Source organism: Pituophis catenifer, unplaced genomic scaffold (genome assembly GCF_029215685.1).
Source record: "Pituophis catenifer annectens isolate HBS135680 unplaced genomic scaffold, rPitCat1.0.hap2 SCAF_4, whole genome shotgun sequence".
Taxonomy (NCBI): Eukaryota; Metazoa; Chordata; class Lepidosauria; order Squamata; family Colubridae; genus Pituophis; species Pituophis catenifer.
This window is the reverse complement of record NW_027256884.1, coordinates 131,235,284-131,253,664: the sequence shown is the minus strand read 5'-3', so window position 1 is coordinate 131,253,664 and position 18,381 is coordinate 131,235,284. Positions and strand designations below refer to the sequence as shown.

The 18,381-nt window shown below is 51.1% G+C and overlaps 2 protein-coding genes across 6 annotated transcripts in view; one reads left to right on the top strand and one right to left on the bottom strand.

The window, feature by feature from the left end:
• Nucleotides 1–3,404, bottom strand: part of NUMA1 (nuclear mitotic apparatus protein 1) — a 47,251-nt gene extending 43,847 nt beyond the window's left edge. For 2 of the 3 annotated variants that reach the window (XM_070943048.1, XM_070943051.1), the window contains exon 1: nt 3,333–3,404. The gene's annotated coding sequence lies outside the window, so the exon portion shown is untranslated. Of the gene's footprint in view, nt 1–3,315 lie in introns of all 3 variants that reach the window. The other variant, XM_070943049.1, reaches the window with a different exon arrangement.
• Nucleotides 3,405–3,676: 272 nt separating this feature from the next.
• LRRC51 (leucine rich repeat containing 51) lies at nt 3,677–16,453 on the top strand. Of its 3 annotated transcripts, XM_070944139.1 has the most exons (6): nt 3,677–3,753; nt 5,543–5,568; nt 7,393–7,490; nt 8,685–8,890; nt 13,728–13,876; nt 16,267–16,453. In XM_070944139.1, exons 1-6 carry the CDS (start codon nt 3,718–3,720, stop codon nt 16,406–16,408), a joined length of 657 nt encoding a protein of 218 aa, XP_070800240.1. In that variant the 5' UTR covers nt 3,677–3,717; the 3' UTR covers nt 16,409–16,453. The 3 variants fall into 3 exon arrangements, with proteins under 3 accessions (XP_070800240.1, XP_070800239.1, XP_070800241.1); XM_070944138.1 differs by lacking the exon at nt 3,677–3,753 and having other exon boundaries at nt 5,403–5,568; nt 7,398–7,490; XM_070944140.1 differs by lacking the exon at nt 3,677–3,753 and having other exon boundaries at nt 5,548–5,568; nt 7,445–7,490.
• The last annotated feature ends 1,928 nt before the right edge of the window (nt 16,454–18,381 follow it).

Genomic DNA, 18,381 nt, shown 5'->3' with positions numbered 1-18,381 from the left:
TGCACAGCTAAACCTGACAGAACAGAATATTTGCAGCCTGGGATTGAAATGTGGGGGCCTTGATTCTTGAGCTGGGTGCTTTTCTTGCAGACGTTTCATGGCCCAACTAAGGAACATCATCAGTGCTGGAAGGGAGGGGGAACTTGCTCTCTAGGGCAAGCCACTTGTATATCAAGGAGGAACCATCACTCTCGTCTAGCACTGATGATGTTCCCTAGTTGGGTCATGGAATGTCTGAAAGGAAACAGCCAAGCTCAGGGAGTACCAAGAACCCCTGATAAATTAAAAATATACAAACCCAGGGAGATTCGCTGCACTAAGTTTTGTTCCGAGAGGACCAAAATAGAATCAGTTTCACAAAACAGCACGTTTCACACTTTACAAATGAGAAAATGTGAAACATTCCAGTCTCTCAACAGAAGGTGCCTGGTAAAAGCTTGTGCCTTTTAATAAAGGGTGGAAAAGGCGCTACTAGACATCTTTTTTCTTACTGCTTTTCTTAAAAAGCAGTATTTGCTTTTTACACTGGGCATCCACCACTCAGTCCTCTTGCCGTTCTCAAATGCCAGAGAGTTTTTCCAAGAAGAAATAGCAGATCAAATGTCCGAAAAGTGCTTTCTTTCCCCAAATGTTTTTCCTTGAAGACATTTAGTTTCTCATCCAAGAAGCGTCTTTGGTTCTGACTGAAGCTTTGGCCAGTCAGAACTGATGAAGCCTTTTGGATGAGAAGCGAAATGTCTTCAAAGAAAAACAAAAGTCCAGTTGCCTTTTGGGGAGGGGGGTGGGATATGCAACTTTGGGACAACCGTGACCTGGTGGATGGCTGAGAATCTCCATAGCAGATCAAATGCAATTCTCCCCTCAAAGCAATGCACATTTACAGAACCTCATCATTGGCACAGAACTTTCTAGGAAAAGAAAAAGAAGAAGCAAAAAAGATTGGCCAACGCCTTCCAGGGCAAAGGCGGGTTGGAGGAGGAGAAGCAGCTGTGTTCCAGGCATGTCTTTATCCTCCGCCCAGGACGAGAGGCCAAGCCAAGCCAAGCATTTCTTTCATCCAAGAGGACGGTTTGGACGGAGGGCTCAAGAGGGAAAGAAGATCCCAAACGCAGCTCCAAAGACCCAGATTCCTCAAAGGGGGAAGATCCCCGGGAAGCCTCCGGGTGGGTCTCCCAACAACACTGGGATGGAAATGCAGCACAGAAAGCCGGAAAAAGATTTCACATTTCCTGACTTGAAAGCAACACGGCCCATCGCACAAATCCGGCTTGCACAGACATGTCCGATGCTTGAGTTTGTGCCGCTGAATTTCGGTCGCCGGCTCTGCCCGCCTCCACAGGTAAAGTGGGGGAGGGGGGACAGCACATCTGGCTCCCAACAAGGTCAAGGCAGCGGCCAGCAACTTCCACTTATCACATTAATTTCGGGAGGGGGCAGGGAGGCTACAACTGAGGCAGCCAGCCAGAAAAGAGGGGGGTGAAGGAGCACCCATAGGCAATACAGACCATCCTTGATTTATGGCCATAATTGGGAACATAATTTTGTGTTGCTAAATGAGCAAGGGTTATTATGTGAGTTGCACCTGGTTTTAATGGTTTCAATGGCTAGATGGCCTAAGCCCTGGGCACTAGTACCTGAACATCCATCTTTTTAACATTCAACCAGTTAAGCCAGGTGCAACTCACATAATAACCTTTGCTCATTTAGCAACAAAAATTCTATTTTATTGTGTTTTTTAAAATCTAGGCGAAATGTTAATATATACATTGCAAGTCATATACGCTAGAAGGAAGAGGAGGAAGTGGGGGTTTGTGGTGGGGGGAGGAGGAGGAATACTGTGGGGTCCTTGGTGCTCTTTGAGCTTGGTAGTTTTCTTGCAGATGTTTCATGACCCAACTAGGTAATATCATCAGTGCCAGAAGGGAATGACTCTTTTTACCTTACTCTCTTCTAGAATGATGATGTTACCTACTTAAGTAATGAAATGTCTGCAAGAAAACAACCAAGCACCATTGAACCCACAGTTCAATCCTGAGCTTCTAGCAGTATTTATGAAATTTTGCTATGAATTGACTCTAAGCAGCTTATAACTAAGTAAAAGCAATAAGATAAAAACATCGAACTATTAAAATGATAAATATTGAAATTAAAATTGACTTAACGAAGTAGGCAAGGAAAGCAGCCAGATGAGCACAGGTGTTCTTGAGAAATTGATGCCATATTATTTATACTCCTTATCGTTTCCTTTTTCTGTCTTTTTATTGGGTGCAAGGTACACCAAAAGACACACTGGAAGCTGCAACACACAACCGACCAGCCCCGAAATCTCTTGGATTCCAGATCCCTAAGATGTAACGTGCATTTATTTGGGATGTTTTTTAGTATTTTTAAAATACTTGTTATCTTTTTCATGGTTTTTGAAACTGGAAGCCACCCAGAGTGAGGTGGGCGGCTACAGAAATCAAATCAATGGAATAGATAAATGGATAAATAAATAAATAAAACATGTCCTGGCGACCCAAGTTTCCCCGCTTAGCACGCCTGTGAACACAACCACACAGTGACAGCGAGACACCAGACCTGGCAGCGGAAAAACAAAGAGGGGTTTTGTGCCTTGGAGGGCATCAAGGAAGGGAATTGGGGGAGGGGGCAGCCCAGCCTCCAAGTGACAGATCACACCCTCCCCATCACACAAACACCCCAAAAGCATCCCAGTCCTGGTGCCTCCTGTTAAGGACAGTCATGGTTTCTGCAGGGTGGGGGAGGGGGGCACATCTGGACAGGGGCGAAAGAGGCTGCCCAGGGGAGGGGGGTTGCCGGACCCCAAGGGGCAGACATTGGGGGTCTTTTGCGCCCCCCAAAAGCAGAATTGCACCCCGAAGGAGAAATGATGGATCCCCAAAACAGATTTCCCGACGCTCCCCCCCCCCCCCGCCCGCCTTTGAGCAAATGAAGGAAACCCCCCCCGCCCCATAGGAAGGGCACCCAAAGCATCGTTGGGGGGGAGGAAAAGAGCCCCCCCACCCCCTCCCTCTTCTTCCGAGCCCCCCCCGCTGCCTCCTCCTCCACCCCCGGATCCCCGTCTTTCTTTTCGCCCCCTCCCCAGCCCGGGTTATTGAGGGGGGGCAAACCCGCATCTCGCACAGCCGCGTTCGCACGACACGCTTAACCCGGACACGGGATGGCCACTGCGGGACCAAAGGACGACATACACACACATACGCAACGCCTCCCCCTCCCACATACACACACACACACACACTCCGAGCCCCCTCCTGCGGGACCCCCCTCCTCCCTCCCCCAGCAGAGGCCTACCTGCTCGGCCGTCCTACCTGGCAGGGCCGTCGTGGGGGGGGCAAGGCCGGCCGCTCGGAAGGGCGCCGAGGGGGCCGCTCCCAACCGGGGGGCTCCCGGGGTGGTGGGGACGCCGCACGGGCTCCAGTCGGGGCCTCCCGCGCCCCACCGAGCTCGAGTTGGGCCTCTCGGCGGGCCGCGGCCGGAGCGGAGGCAGCGGCGGCGACGGTGAGCGCGGCCCGGAACTACGCCTCCCGGCAGGCCCCGCGCTCCCAAACGCCCGGCTTCCGCTCTGAGGAGCGGAGAGACTACACCTCCCGGCGGCCCTTGCGCGGCGAGCGCTTTTTCTTTTCTTTTTTTTCCTCCGCTTCCGAACGCAGCTGTATTGCTGTTGCCTTGGCGACGCCCCGCCTCCGCATTCCAATGTGCTGCGGCGAAGCCGGGCGCCGGGCGAGGATGGTGGGTCTGCGCGCGCGAGGCTGGGGGGCGCTTGCAAGGCTGGGGGCGGCCGGGGGGGGGCAGGGGCAAGTTGGAGAAGTGGGGGGAAAACCCGCTGCAGATTGCACTCCTGCTACCATCATCCCCAGCCGCGGCCAAGGGAGGAAGGCGCGCTCCCCGGGACCGGCGATCCGGATTTAAGTGGGGGGCGCGCCCTTCTGCGCGGAGCCCCCCGGATCCCGAAGCAGCCCCGGAGCTGCAACCCGTGCAAGGTGGCTTCTGTTTTGCACGCTTCCCCGAGTGCGCTAGGCGCCCCGATCCCCCGTAAGATACAGAGTGGGTTGTCGCCGCCCTCTGCGCCCGATCCGAGCACAGGGGGCCTATCCGCGCAACCCGGGCTTCCCAAAGCGCTTCCCTCTGGAAGAGCTGGACTGCGACTCCCAGCCCTTGTGAGTCCCCCAGAGGGGAATAGCGGCCTGAGGCTCCGACATCCTCTTGATCTTGGGTGGGTGGGGAGCCCTCCGAAGACACCCCCCCCCCCGGCTGCGAAAGGAGCCCATGAAGGCCCGGTGGCTCTGGGCTGGCAGCAATTCTGCATCCGTGTGATGAGGATGATGGTGGTGGTGAATTAAGAGCTTCGTAAACCGTCCCACTTCCAGCCACTCACAAAACCCCCGAAGTTAATTGAACTTGGCCCAAGTCCCTTGAACCCCCTTCCACCAGCCAGCCCTTTAGGGTAACAGAGTAACAGCTAGAAGGGACCTCGGAGGTCTTCTAGTCCAACCCCCTGATCAAGCAAGAGATCCTATACCCTTTCAGGCAAATGATTCTCCAGTCTCTTCTTAAAAACCTAACTTCATGAGTCAGGCTGTTCCACAGCCTAATAGCTCTCACAACCAAAAGATTCCTCCTTATTTCTAGAATGGATCCCTCATTGTAAAGGTTCCACTCATTAGTTCTTAGCTTTAGCTGCTAGGGAGAATAGAACCTCTTCCCTGTAACCACCCTTCCCTTTGGCTGGCAAATGGAGCTGAAGGAGGGGAGAACCTTGTGCAGAGGGCACCATGCCCAGAATCCCTGTCAGCAGGGCCCGGGAAGCTATGGGAACTCACCCGCTTTATGGAAGTTGGAGTCCAGTTTGGGACTGCAATGTAACTCTTGTACTTCCTGGTGTTAATTCTGTGGGGTCCTTGGTACTCCCTAAGCTGGGTTCTTGCAAACATTTCATTTCTCAACTAAGAGACATCCCCAATGTGAGGAGGAGGAGGAGGAGGAGGAGGAAGGCTGTGGGGTCCTTGGTGTTCTCTGGGCTTGGTGGTTTTTTTGCAGAAGTTTCAGGGCCCAGCTAGGTAACCATCACTGCTGAAAGGGAGAAGGGAGCTTATCTGCAGCCTATATCCAGATAAGCAGGGATTAGCACCAGACAAACAAAGCAGAAAATAGTACCCTAATGAAGGAAGGTCCAAGGAGAAAATCACAACCCCACCAACACTGACAGGGCAAGTTACTGTATATAAACAGAGAGCAAATCCCACACTCCCTGACACTGACGATGATACCTAGTTGGGTCATAAAATACCTGCAAGAAAATCACCAAATTTAGAGAGCACCAAGGACCCCATAATTCTCCTCCTCCTCCTCCTCCTCCAAACTCCTCCCTTCTAGCACTGATGATGTTCCCTAGTTGGGTCATGAAACGTCTGCAAGAAAAACCCCAAGCTCAGAGAGCACCAAGGACCCCACCGTTCAACCCTGAGCTGCAACTCTTGTCTTCTGTCAGAGTTAATTCTGTTTTTCATTTCTTCTCCAGGCAAGCTCCGCTCTTTCCTTTCCCAGGTGGGTAATTTCTTCTCCCAGCCTCACCAGAGATTGGCAGAGCTGCTGCAAGAGGCACCATGAATTACTCTAATCTCTGCTCCGTGTCTCCTATATCCCACCCTGCTTCTGGCGCTCCCCGGGCCTCTGCCCCCTTGCCAATACTGCCCGAGGGCGTCTCTTTCCTGGCATAGAATCAGTGCCAGCTGTGGGGTAAGAGCAAGGGTCAGGCCTAGGCAAGAAGGGGAAGCATTTCCCTCCAAAAATAATACGGCCAAAAATAATAATACAGATGGCAGGGCAGGAAAGGAGAGGTGGGGGGCAGTTGGGGGCCATCTGGAGAATACCACGATTCGCATTCAGATCTCCTACACGATAGAACTGCAATTGGCTGCAAAACCAAGTGGCTAAAATTTTGCAGCCCCCCATTAGTATGTGGGGCTGGTGGGGTGCAGGAGGACGGTGTGAAGCACCACCTTTAAAGCAGAGGTGTTCAAACGGGACCATTTTAAGAGATGTGGACTTCAACTCCCAGAATTCCCCAGCGAACAGGTGGGTGTGGCTGACACAGCGTTCTTGGCAGGGAGGGGGAAGGGAGGCACGCACATCTAATGCAGGAGTCCCCAACCTTGGCAACTTTACGACTGGTGGACTTCAACTCCCAGAATTCCTCAGCTAGCTGAGGAATTCTGGGAGTTGAAGTCCACCAGTCGTAAAGTTGCCAAGGTTCGAGACCCCGCAGGAGGTGATCAGAATTCGGATGCTTGTCAACCAGCCTCAATGGACAACGGTTGCAGCATCCCGGGGTCACATGATCACCATTTCTGCCCTTCTGACAAGCAAAGCCAATGGGGGAAGCCAGATTCGCTTAGTGACCACAGCAGAGAAGTCATGAAATGGAGCACAACTCATTTAAGGTCTTAGCATCCAAAATTCTAGTCCCAATTCTGGTTGCAGGTTGACAACTCCCTATATCTTCAAGGCTGAAGGTCAGAATTCTAGCAACCATCTCCTCCTCTTCCCCTTCCTTCCTTCTTTCCTCCTCCTTTCTTACTCTCTCCTTCCTTCCTTCCTTCCTTCCTTCCTTCCTTCCTTCCTTCCTTCCCTCCCTCCTTTCCTTCCCCAACTTTCTGTCCTTTCTTCCTCCCTTCTCCTCTTCCTTTCTTCCTTTCCTCCCCATTTTCATTCTTTCTTCCCTCATTCCTTCCTTTTTTTTTCCTTCCTTCCCTCCTCCCTCCCTTCCTCCTACTTCCCCTCCCCCTCCCCAAGATACCAGAGCTCCCAAGACATGCCTGGCACCTGGTCCAATCCTTTATGGATTTATCACAGTGCCCTCAGTTGGTGCCATCAGTCGGGCACAGTCAGGCACGGTTGGCACAGCTCAGCTCCGGCTGCTCCTGTCCGTTGGCTCCACACGGCAAACTTCCTTTGCACAACCCCTGGATTATGGCCACCCCACACGAAGCATCAGGTTACGGATGTACTGTGGCTTGCTTTCGGCTTCCATGGTGATTTGTGAATCATGGTTTATAGAGTCACTCTGGAACAGGACTGTTCACAGCGCGTGGTCAGAAAAATCAAGATGGCCGCAGCAGGTTCCCTGCAATGCCCACTTTTGCTTCAAAGGCCTCCTTGTCGCCCTCCTGCCACTTTTGTGGTGAGCCCCATCCCTTCCCTCGAGCGGGGCCATTCTCTGGGTCGCCCCCTCCCTCCCTCCGGCCAGAATCCCCTTCCCTAAAGTCGAAGGTGTCGACAGAGCTCCGGGGTCCTGGAGCACCCGGCCCAGCAGCCTCCTGGGCTCGGCCGCGTGCGAATCTCTGGCCGTGTGCCGTTGTGTTTTGCCAGCACAGCTGGGAAGACGTGTGTGCACTGGAATTACACCAAGGCCTCCCTCCAGGCGCCGCCGCTGGACTTCTCCTTCCGAGGCATCAGCTTCATGCAAGGTACATCCCCCTGCCTGGCGCCGTTTTTATTCCTGGGTTTTGATATTGGATATTAGAAGATGCCACTGATGCATCTTCTGCAGACAGGGCCACACTTTCAAAGAAAATGATAGTACAGTGGTCTAATGCACCCTGTTATTAAGACCAGCTGCCTGCAATTACTGCAGGTTCGAATCTCGCCAGGCTCAAGGTTGACTCAGCCTTCCATCCTTTCTAAGGTAGGTAAATTGAGGACCCAGTTTGTGGGGGCAATAAGCTGACTTTGTATAAATATACAAAAGGATGAAGGCTATTGCTGAGCACATTGTAAGCCGCCCTGAGTCTCCAGAGAAGGGCGGCATATAAATCAAATTTAAAAAAAATAAAAATTCATGTGCCACTGCTGGTCTAGCAGTTGAGGCAGCAGGCTAGAAACCAGGCGACCAGGAGTTCTAGCTCCGCCTTAGCCATGAAAGCTGTCTGGGTGAGTTTGGGCCAATTACCAGGAGACCGGGAGTTCTAGTCCCGCCTTAGGCATGAAAGCCAGCTGGGAGAGTTTGAGCCAATCACCAGGAGATGGTGAGTTCTAGTTCCGCCTTTGCCATGGGTGAGTTTGGGCCAGTCCCTCCCTCTCTCGGTCCACCTCTCAGGGTGGTTGTTGTGGGGAAAATAGGAGGAGGAAGGTATGCTGGAGATGTTTGCTGCCTTATTTGTAAAAATAGTAAAGGTGAGATATAAATAAGTAAATAAAAATAAATTTTCCATTGCTGTTGGGCCAAAAGAGAAGATCCGTCTTCTGTGTCTCTCTTGAAATGAGTGATAAAACCAACCCAAAAATGCTTTTATTTTATTTTTTTTCCAAAGGCCACTGGACTTCCTTGTTTTTCTCTTTGAAAACGTTTCATTTCTCATCCAGAAACTTCAGAACTTCTCCAGAACTGAAGAAGCTTCTTGGATGGGAAATGAAACATTTTCAAGGAAGAAAAAAAAAAAAAAACTTGAGAAAGTCCAGTTGCTTTTTGGGGAAAAACCGTGACCTGGATGGCTGAAAATCTCCATCAGCTTCTTGCCTAACAGCTTCCCAACAATGGGAAGGGCACTCTGCACATGCTCCAGAGCTGTGAGTCCTGTGCAGGTGGCATCAGCTGCCAGTCTGTGCCCAGTTGCTCTTGGCACAGCAGACGCCCTCCCTCTGCCCTCTCTGCTCCCCCCCAGACCTGCTGACGGAGGAGCCCCGTCCTGGGCCCAGGGCCATCCGGCGCTTGGAGGGGGGCCGCCTGCTGACCCAGGCCGTTCGGCTCAACAACAACACCCTGAACGACCTGACGGATTTCTCAGACATCATGGAGAAGCTGCTGGAGTATCCCCTGGACATCTACTGGATCGACCTCTCCTTCAATGACCTGCCCAACATCGACCCGGTACTCTAAGCCACCTCCCGGCCCTTTCGAAACTCTTGCCTATATATATATATATTTGTTTTCTGAGGTTTTCGTGGGTGTTTGTATGTAGGTCTTTGGTTATTCGGGTTTTCTCCCGCGTAAAATTAGAAGTGTCTTGGCAACGTTTCGACGAAGTCTCATTCGTCATCTTCAGGCTGGTGTTTTCGGCTTCGTGCTTCTAGGAGCAATGTGTGTGATCGCAGCTGTTTTTTCATTTTGTTAAAAGGAAGAAACAGCTGTGATCACACACATTGCTCCTAGAAGCACGAAGCCGAAAACACCAGCCTGAAGATGACGAATGAGACTTCGAATATATATATATATATATAAACTAATAATATATAATGAGAATCAGAACCAGAATAGAGCTGGAAGGGACCTTGGAGGTCTTCTAGTCCAGCCCCCTACTCAAGCAGGAGACCCTACACCATTTCGAATAACTGGCTGTCTAGTCTCTTCTTAAAAACCTCCAGTGATGGAGCGCCCATGATTTCTGGTGGCAAGCTGTTCCACTGGTTAATTGTCCTCACTGTTAGGAAGTTTCTCCTTAATTTCCTAACAGTGTGGACAACAGTATATTATTATATGATAACATACTATTATTTGTTTTAATATATATTATGGGGCGGCTCAGAGGTCAAGACGCTGGGATTGTCAGTTGGAAAGTCAGTAGCCTGGGTGCGAGACCCGAGTGCTGCATGATGGGGCGAGCTCTTGTTCCTGCCTCAGCTCCTGCCTACTTGGAAGTTAGAAAGCATGCAAATGCGAGTAGATGAATAGGTGCCACTTGGGTGGGAAGGTCACGGCGTTCTGTGTCGTCATGCTGGCCACATGACCACAGAAACGTCTTTAGACGGCGCTGGCTCAAAGGCCATGAAACGGAGTATAACCCTCTACACTCGACGACTAGCGGAATAAAATCCACAGGGACTCCTTTACCTTTTTTTGTTATATATATGTGTGTGTGTGTATATGTATATATATTCTTATATACATTATATTGTATATCTATCTACCTTGTTTCCCCCAAAATAAGACCCTGTCTTATATTTTTTTGAACCCTGAAATAAGCGCTTGGCCTTATTGCCATGCACTCAAAAGCCCGATTGGGCTTATTATCAGGGGGTGTCTTATTTTGGGGGAAACAGGGTGCATATTATGCTATATATTACTTTGTAATACAAGTAATCCTGAGTTTACGACCACAGGGACCACAACTGAGCCCTAAATGTCTGTTGTTATGCGAGAGATTTGTTAAGTGAGTTTTCCCCATTTTATTGCCTTCCTTACCACAGCTGTTAAGTGAATCACTGCAGTTGGTAGGTTAGTAACTCTGTTGTTAAGTGAATCCGGCTTCCCTATGGCTTGTCAGAAGGTCACAAAGGGGATCACGTGACCCCAAGACACGGCAACCATCATGAGTCCGTGGCCAAGCGTCTGAAATCTAATCACGTGATCATGGGGATGCTCTACAACGGTCGTAACTGTGAAAAACGGTCATAAGTCACATTTTTCAGTGCTGTTCTAATTGAAGAGTCACTAAGTGAAGTGTTGGAAGTTGAGGACAACCTGTGTATTATAAAGACAGAATTCTTTATTGGCCAAGTGTGATTGGACACGCAAGGAATTTGTCATATTTATTACTCTACTAGCGGTACCCGGCCACGCGTTGCTGTGGCCGAGTCTGGTGCTTCCGCTGGGCTAAAAGAGCGAGGCTGAAGTTCCAAACTCTCCACGAACATTTGGTGGGCGTGGCCAACTCAACGTCACTCACTTTCATCAGTCACATGACAGCCCCCGAGCCACGCCTATCCAGCTGGTGATCAGGGCAGAGAACCGGTTGCTAAAAAACAATGGGAACCACAAAATCCTCCCTCTCTGTCTCCCCCCACTCTCTTTGTATCTCTCTCTCTCTCCCCCTCTCTCTGTATCTCTCTATGTCTCTCTCCCACCCTCTCTCTCTGTATCTCTCTCTCTCTCTCTCTCCCTCTCTCTCTGTATCTCTCTCTCTCTCTCCCTCTCTCTCCCCCTCTCTCTCTCTCTCTCCCTCTCTCTCTGTATCTCTATCTCTCTCTCTCTCCCTCTCTCTCTCCCCCTCTCTCTGTATCTCTCTCTCTCTCTCTCTCTCCCTCTCTCTCCCCCTCTCTCTGTATCTCTATCTCTCTCTCCCCCTCTCTCTGTATCTCTCTATGTCTCTCTCCCACCCTCTCTCTCTGTATCTCTCTCTCTCTCTCTCTCCCCCTCTCTCTGTATCTCTCTCTCTCTCTCTCCCTCTCTCTCTGTATCTCTCTCTCTCTCTCTCTCTATCTCTCTCTCTCTCCCTCTCTCTCTCCCCCTCTCTCTGTATCTCTCTCTCTCTCTCTCTCCCTCTCTCTCCCCCTCTCTCTGTATCTCTATCTCTCTCTCCCCCTCTCTCTGTATCTCTCTATGTCTCTCTCCCACCCTCTCTCTCTGTATCTCTCTCTCTCTCTCTCTCCCCCTCTCTCTGTATCTCTCTCTCTCTCTCTCTCTCCCTCTCTCTCTGTATCTCTCTCTCTCTCTCTCTCTATCTCTCTCTCTCTCCCTCTCTCTCTCCCCCTCTCTCTGTATCTTTCTCTCTCTCTCTCTCTCCCTCTCTCTCCCCCTCTCTCTGTATCTCTCTATGTCTCTCTCTCTTCCCCGTCTGTATCTCTCTATGTCTCTCTCTCTCCCTCCTCCTTCTCTCTGTATTTCTCTGTGTCTGTCTCTCCCTCTCTCTGTTTATCTCTGTCTCTGGCCCGGCCTCTTCTGCACCAGAGCAGAAACTTGGGGGCCCCCTCTGTCCTCCCTACACAGATGTTCTCTGGGGGTTTGACGGGGAGACGCATAGCAGGGGAGGGAGGGAGGGAGGGAGGGGGTGTGGTGAGGGTTCGAGGCTGGTTTGGGGCTTCCCGCCTGCCAGGACCCATGCATACCCCACTGGACCCCTGCTGGGCAGTTCTCCTCCCCCCCCCCCCCGCCTGCCAAGGGCAGGGGAATGATTAAATCCCCCGCTCTTCCAGGTGAAATGAAGGCGGGCCGGCCATCCTCCCTCCTGCCTGTTTCCGCCCCCCAAAGCCTCCCCAGAGCCCCTTTTCTGCCAGAGGCTGAAATTTTCGTGTAGGCTCCATGAACTGCCAGAGCGCCCACCTGGGAATCAAAGGCGGCGCTGGTCAAAGGCGACCCTGAGGCTCCAGTTGCCTCCATCTCCCACTCACCAACCGGATTCACATAGCGCCGGTTAGCGGCTGGTCTTTCTGACCTCGGGGCCCGTGGTAGCACTGGTCCAGGCGCAATTCGGGCCAGGCGAGGGACGGAGGGTTCCCGCTCGGCAGACCCAGGCAGCCTCACTGCCAGGTGTTCTTTGGAGGGAGCCCCGAGAGCGGCTGGCGAGGGGGATGGGCAGCAGCGGCGGGTGAGGCTAGTTCGCGGGGTGGCCGGGGGAGGAGGAGGTCAGAGCCAGGCTCGGGCTGGCCCCGCTCAGCCCTAGAAGCGCTGGCGGCTGCGAGGGCTTCCCAGCGGGGAGCCGGCTGCCTACCTGCTGAGCCTGGTGACAGGATATGGCCCTCGGGCATTTCTGCCTTCCAAATGCGCAGTTCCTTGGAAGCAATAGGGAGAGTCTAAATATAAGGAGCAGAAATCTGCTGAGCGTAATCAGGGCTGGGAGGCTGCCATGTTGGTTTTGCGTCCAGCAGATGGCGCTGTTTTTCAATGTTTTTCAATGTCAATGTCTTTCAATGTTTTCCAGTGTTTTTCATGTTTTTACTGTCACAGGTGTGACATGTATATAATATAGGCATATAAAAACACGCTCGTAGTCGAATGCAACGTTGTGTCAAAATTTGAAAGCAATCGGTGAAGAACTTTCGGAGATATGCGGTTATGTACAAACGGACATTTACATTTTTATTTATATAGATTATGATATCATACTCTAATAATAACGTCTGTGTATTTTAACCCAGATATTGTAGCTGTAGCATTATTATATATCCTCCTTACGTTCTTTACTTCTCCCTTTTGGGATGATGATGATTCTGTTTCTTTGCCTGTTATGAGAGTTTCTGTCCTGGAGACAAATTCCTTGTGTGTCTAATCACACACTTGGCCAATTAAAATACAGGAAGTCCTCGACTTACAACGGTTCATTTAGTAACCATTCAAAGTTACAACAGCACTGAAAAAAGTGACTTAGAACCGTTTTTCACACTTATGACCCTTGCAGCCTCCCTGTGGTCACGGGATCAAAATTCAGACGCTTGGCAACTGACTCGTATTTATGACGGTGGCAGTATCTCAGGGTCACGTGATCCCCTTCCGACAAGCAAAATCAGTGGGGAAGCCAGATTCACTTAACAACCGTGTTACCTAACTTGTCAACTGCATTGATTCACTTAACAACCGTGGCAAGAAATGTCGTAAAATGGGGCAAAACTCACAAAACAAATTCTCACTGAACAACATAAACTTTGGGCTCGATTGTGGTCGCAAGTCGAGGACCTTCTGTATTCCGTTCAATTAAACATGGCTGGGTTCGTCCACAAAGCACAGGCAACAACCCACCCCAGAGGAGATGGGGGGAGGGGCAGAGGGAGACCGGATGGCCAGGATCCGTTTATGACGGTCATAAATACCACCCTTAATAGCCGGGGGGGGGCCAAGGGGGAAGTGTAGGGACGGGCCGACCAGCCTGGGAAACCGACCTGAAAGGCTTAAGGAGCCCTTCATGGGTGCTCAGAAAAGCCAGCAAGGAACAACCAAGCCGTAAAAAGAAAACTAAAGCCAAACCCCCCCCCTTATTTGTCCCACTTCTTCCCAGGTGCTGACCACCTACTACAACCTCCGGAATCTGAACCTTCACGGGAACAGCATCCAGCATCTCTCCGAAGTGGACAAGCTGGCCGTCTTGCCTCACCTGCGCAACCTGACCCTGCACGGAAACCCCATCGAAGAGGAAAAGGGCTACAGGTGAGCGCTGGCCACTTGGAAGCTTTGGGAAGAACGGCTGGAAGGACTGGGAATGTCGGGTCTACCTAAGAGAAGCCCTAGGGATGACGTGATAGAGCCATCTTCCAAAATTTGAGGATGCTCCGTCCCTGGAGGCTTTTAAGAAGAGACTGGACAGCCACCTGGGTGTGAAATATTATTGAGGGTCTCCTGCTTGAGCAGAGGAATGGACTAGAAGACCTCTGAGGTCCCTTGCCACCCTCTTATTCTGGATTTGAAGCGGGTGTTCTCCAGACCCCAGAAACTTTGCACTAAAACACCTAAATTCCATTCTGGAATCTGCCCGGTGAGAAGCCTGTCCCACACTCTCTTTCTGCCAGCAAGTGGTTGGTTTCAATGGATCAATACACCCCCCCTCGCTGGGAATCTTCCTTTCGGGTTGGATCGACTCCAGTCCCCAGTAGCAAAATGACAAGTGGTTTCCCCCGTGGAACTCTTCAGCCCATCTTCCTTGGAGGATTTCCTGATCCGCTTCGATCCTCTGCAGTAGATTCTGCAAGACAAGGACGTCACCTTAGATTGGTGGCACCGTCTTGAGTTTTTAGTAAACCTGGACAAATCGTTGCCAGTCTTAGGTATGCAGAGAGCCTGGCCTTTCTCCCTGAGTCACGGAAAGAAACCACTCAAATTTCACAAGACTTGCAAGAAGACAAGGTTACACAATGCCCTGCATAGACTCCGATTGGAGCGATTGACTCATCACATAAATTACGACGTCTCTACTACTTCTGATTGAAATTCATCCTAAATAGCTTAGGAGAAGCTGAATTATTCCCCAGTTCAATTATCCATTGGTGCTCCTGCCCCGCCCATTCTCTTCTGCCATCCCTGGTCTCCAAGATCCATCAACTCTAAGGATTGAGCTGGTTCCAGGCCACGCAGGAAGACCAACTGGGTGGGCCAGCTTCTTCAACTTCTTCTTGGACCTCTGCCAACCCACTGATCTTTCATCTCTTTTGTGAGGAGGAGGAAACACGCCTCTTAGCTTGTGGTTGGAAGGATCCTGTAGCTGGAAGGATTCCTTGAGACAGGCAGAGTTGGAAGGGAACTTGAAGGTCTTCTAGGACCATTCCAGACAGGTGGCTGTCCAGTCGCTTCTTAAGAAATGTCCAGTGATGGAGCACCTGCAACTTCTGGAGGCAAACTCATCCATCCGTCCATCCTCTATCTTATCTGTCTGTCATCTCTCTCTTATCTTTCTACCTCCTAGCATCCCAGGGCTGGAAGGGAGATCTTCTAGTCCAGCCCCTGTCCAAGGTATGCCCCTCCCCCGAGACATTTCCCCATAAGGTCCATCCTAGAACATGGAATTACACAGTTGGAAGGGACCTTGGAGGTCTTCTGCTCCAACCCGCCCCAGCTCAAGCAGGTGACCTTATAACATTCTAGACAAAAGGCTGCCCAGTCTCTTCTTAAAAACCTCCAGTGATGGAGCACCCACAACTTCTGGAGGCCAGTAGTTCCACTGGTTAATTTTCCTGCCAACTGACCTAGATCCCATCTGGAAGAGAGCCCTCCAAAGGATGTGTTTCTTCCTACATAAATGCTCTTCATAGGAGGCTGGACTATAACCTCACTGTGGCTAGTAGCCACAGAGTAGTAGTAGTAGTAGCCAAACAGAGAGGATGAAGGGGGATGCAGCCCTATAGAGGAATGCTCACAAGGTTTGGGGACAGTTAGTCTAGGAACCAATCAGAATGGAGCTGGAAGGGACCTTGGAGGTCTTCTAATCCAGCCCCCACTCAAGTGGGAGAACCCCACAGCACTTCGGATAGGTGGCTGTCCGGTCTTTTCTTAGCAGGTTATCTACAGGTAGCCCTCAACGTACGACCACAATTGAGGCCAAAATTTCTGTCGCTAAGTGAGACCATTGTTAATTTTGCCCCATTTTACGGCCTCTCTTGCCACAATTTGTTCAGGGAAACGCTGCTGTTGTTAAGTTAGTAATGTGGTTGTTAAGTGAATCTGGCTTCTTGCTGGTCAGAAGGTTGCAAAAGGGGACACCGCAACCATCATAAGTATGAACTGGTTTGCCAAGCGTCTGAATTCTGATCATATCACCACAGGGATGCAGCAACGGTTGGGTGAGAAACAGCCCTGAGTCACTTTTTCAGTGCCATCGTTAACTTCCAAGCGGTCACTAAATGAACTGTTTTAAGTCAAGGACTACCTGCATTTGGTTATCCCTTTTGCTGCCTCTCCCCCCACCCCCACCCGAGAAGGGACAGCAGCCCTCCCCACCTTTGGCGCCCTTAAATGGGCAGCACTCGAGGGCTCCCCGGACTTTCTAGGGCCCTCCCCACGTAGCCAGGGACTGACTGCTTCCCTCTGGGCCCCCTTCCTTCTCCTAGGAGCTACGTCCTGTCCACCTTGCCCCAGCTGAAGTCCTTCGATTTTAGTGGCGTCACCAAACTGGACCGCAGCACCGCAACCGTCTGGAGGCGCATGAACATCAAGCCGAAGGTGATCCGGAAGAAACGGGAACGCTACTGATGGACAACCGCCTTCCTGAGGAATAAAGCTTTAGAGTAGCTTCACCTGGTGAATTGCAAGGGGGGGGGCACGAGAGCCAGGGGTGCACATATGTTCGGGGGGTGTCGAGAGGAGACGGGGCGAGAGCCTTGGCTGCTTCTTCCACAATACAGGTGGGCAGTGAAAGGGCCTCTCCAACCTGTCACCCAGACATGGTGAGCCATCCCTACCACAGCTCCTTCCCGTGGCTTTGGCAACCCCATACATCCGCAGAGATGTTTCTGTGCAAAAGGAAATGTTCTCCGTTCCAAATGGGTGGTTTTTTAGTCAGCTGCGAATGAAGAGTGGGAAATGTTTCTTAGGCCATAGAATAACAGAGCTGGAGGTGACCCTGGAGGTCATCTACCCCCCCCCCCCCGCTCGAGCAAAAGTCTCTATTATTTCAGACAAACGGTTGTTCAGTCTCTCCTTAAAAGCCTCCAGTGATGGGGCACCCACAGCTTCCGAAGGCAAGGCGTTCCAATGGTTGATTGCTCTGTTAGGAAGCTTCTCCTTAGTTGTATCTTAGATATAAGTCACTTTTTTTCAGTGTTGTAACTGGTCAAGGATAAAGTAGGCAAAAAAAGACATACCAATAGAAGGGAATTTCTGTAGCTCAGGGTTGAACTGGGGGGTCCTTGGTGCTCTCTGAGCTCTGTGGTTTTCTGGCAGGCGTTTCATAACCCAACCCAACATATAAATTTAATAAAAATAAAATAAATAAAATAAATAAACTAGGGAACATCATCAGTGCTGGAAGGAAGGAAGGTTTGCGGAGGACGACTGTGGAGTCCCTGATACTCTCAGAGCCTGGTGATTTTTGTGCAGACTTTTTATGACCCAGCTAGAGAACATCTTCAATGCTAAAGGGCGTATAAGGGCTAATAAGCTAGAAGCTCAGAGAGCACCAAGGACCCCCCGAGACCCACCAGTGCTGTAGAAGGGGAAAACAAACGGCAAGAGACTTCTGACGCTACCGTCATGCTGTATCTGTAAGCCAGAAGCCCCCCTTTCTTCCCAAGCCTCTCATCAGAGAAGTCCAATTCCACTTGAGGGGGACAGGTGCTCAGGCTGGATGGCCTCAAGGCACCCATCAGTGAAGGTCGATTCGGCCCCCTGCCTCCCTCTTGCTTCAGCCCTGCCTGCCACGGGGCCCAAGCAGCCCAGGCAGAAAACGCAGGGCCCCCCCACCCTCTTCCCTCCCGGCAAGACCCCACAGGTTCTTCTGGAGCTGTGCTCTGCCTGCAGTTTCACCTGTACGCTGCACTTGGTGGCGCAGGTCAGTGGTTCTCAACCTTTCCTTCACCAGGGACCCCCCTTTAAATACCTTCTGTAGCCATGGAGCCCCAAGGCTGAAATCAAGATTGAAAGCACAACATTTCTTCCAGCCTTGGTGGACCCCTTGTGACCTTGCGGGCCCCCAGGGGCCAGTGAGCCACAGGTTGAGAAGCCACTGGCATAGATGATTGTTTCTGCTTGACCCCATCACATCGGTTAGCCCTTCACTAACTACCCCAATGGAGCCCAAAATTTTTGTTGCTAAGTGACCCACAACGTCTGAAGGAAAGCTGTTAATTGTTCCATCAGAAAATTCCCTCTTAATTCTAAGTTGGATCTCTCTTTGTTAAGCTTCCGTCTGTTATTCCTTCTCCTGTTTGGAGAAGAGGTTGATCCCCTCTTCTTTGGGGCAGCCCCTCAAATATTGGAAGATGCTGTCATGTCTCCCCTGGTCCTTCTCTTCGCTAGACTAGACCTCCCCAATTCCTGGAAGAGTTCTTCGTACGTTTTAGCCTCCAGCCCCCCAATCCTCTTGGTTGCTCTTCTCTGCACTCTTTCCAGAGTCTCAACAACTTTCTTTGTGCCGTGGTGACCAAAACTGTTCCAAGGGAGGCCTCACCATAAAGTATAAAACGGTAGCGCCGTCCTTCCGCCTCCAGTCAAATAAAGAGCAGGCC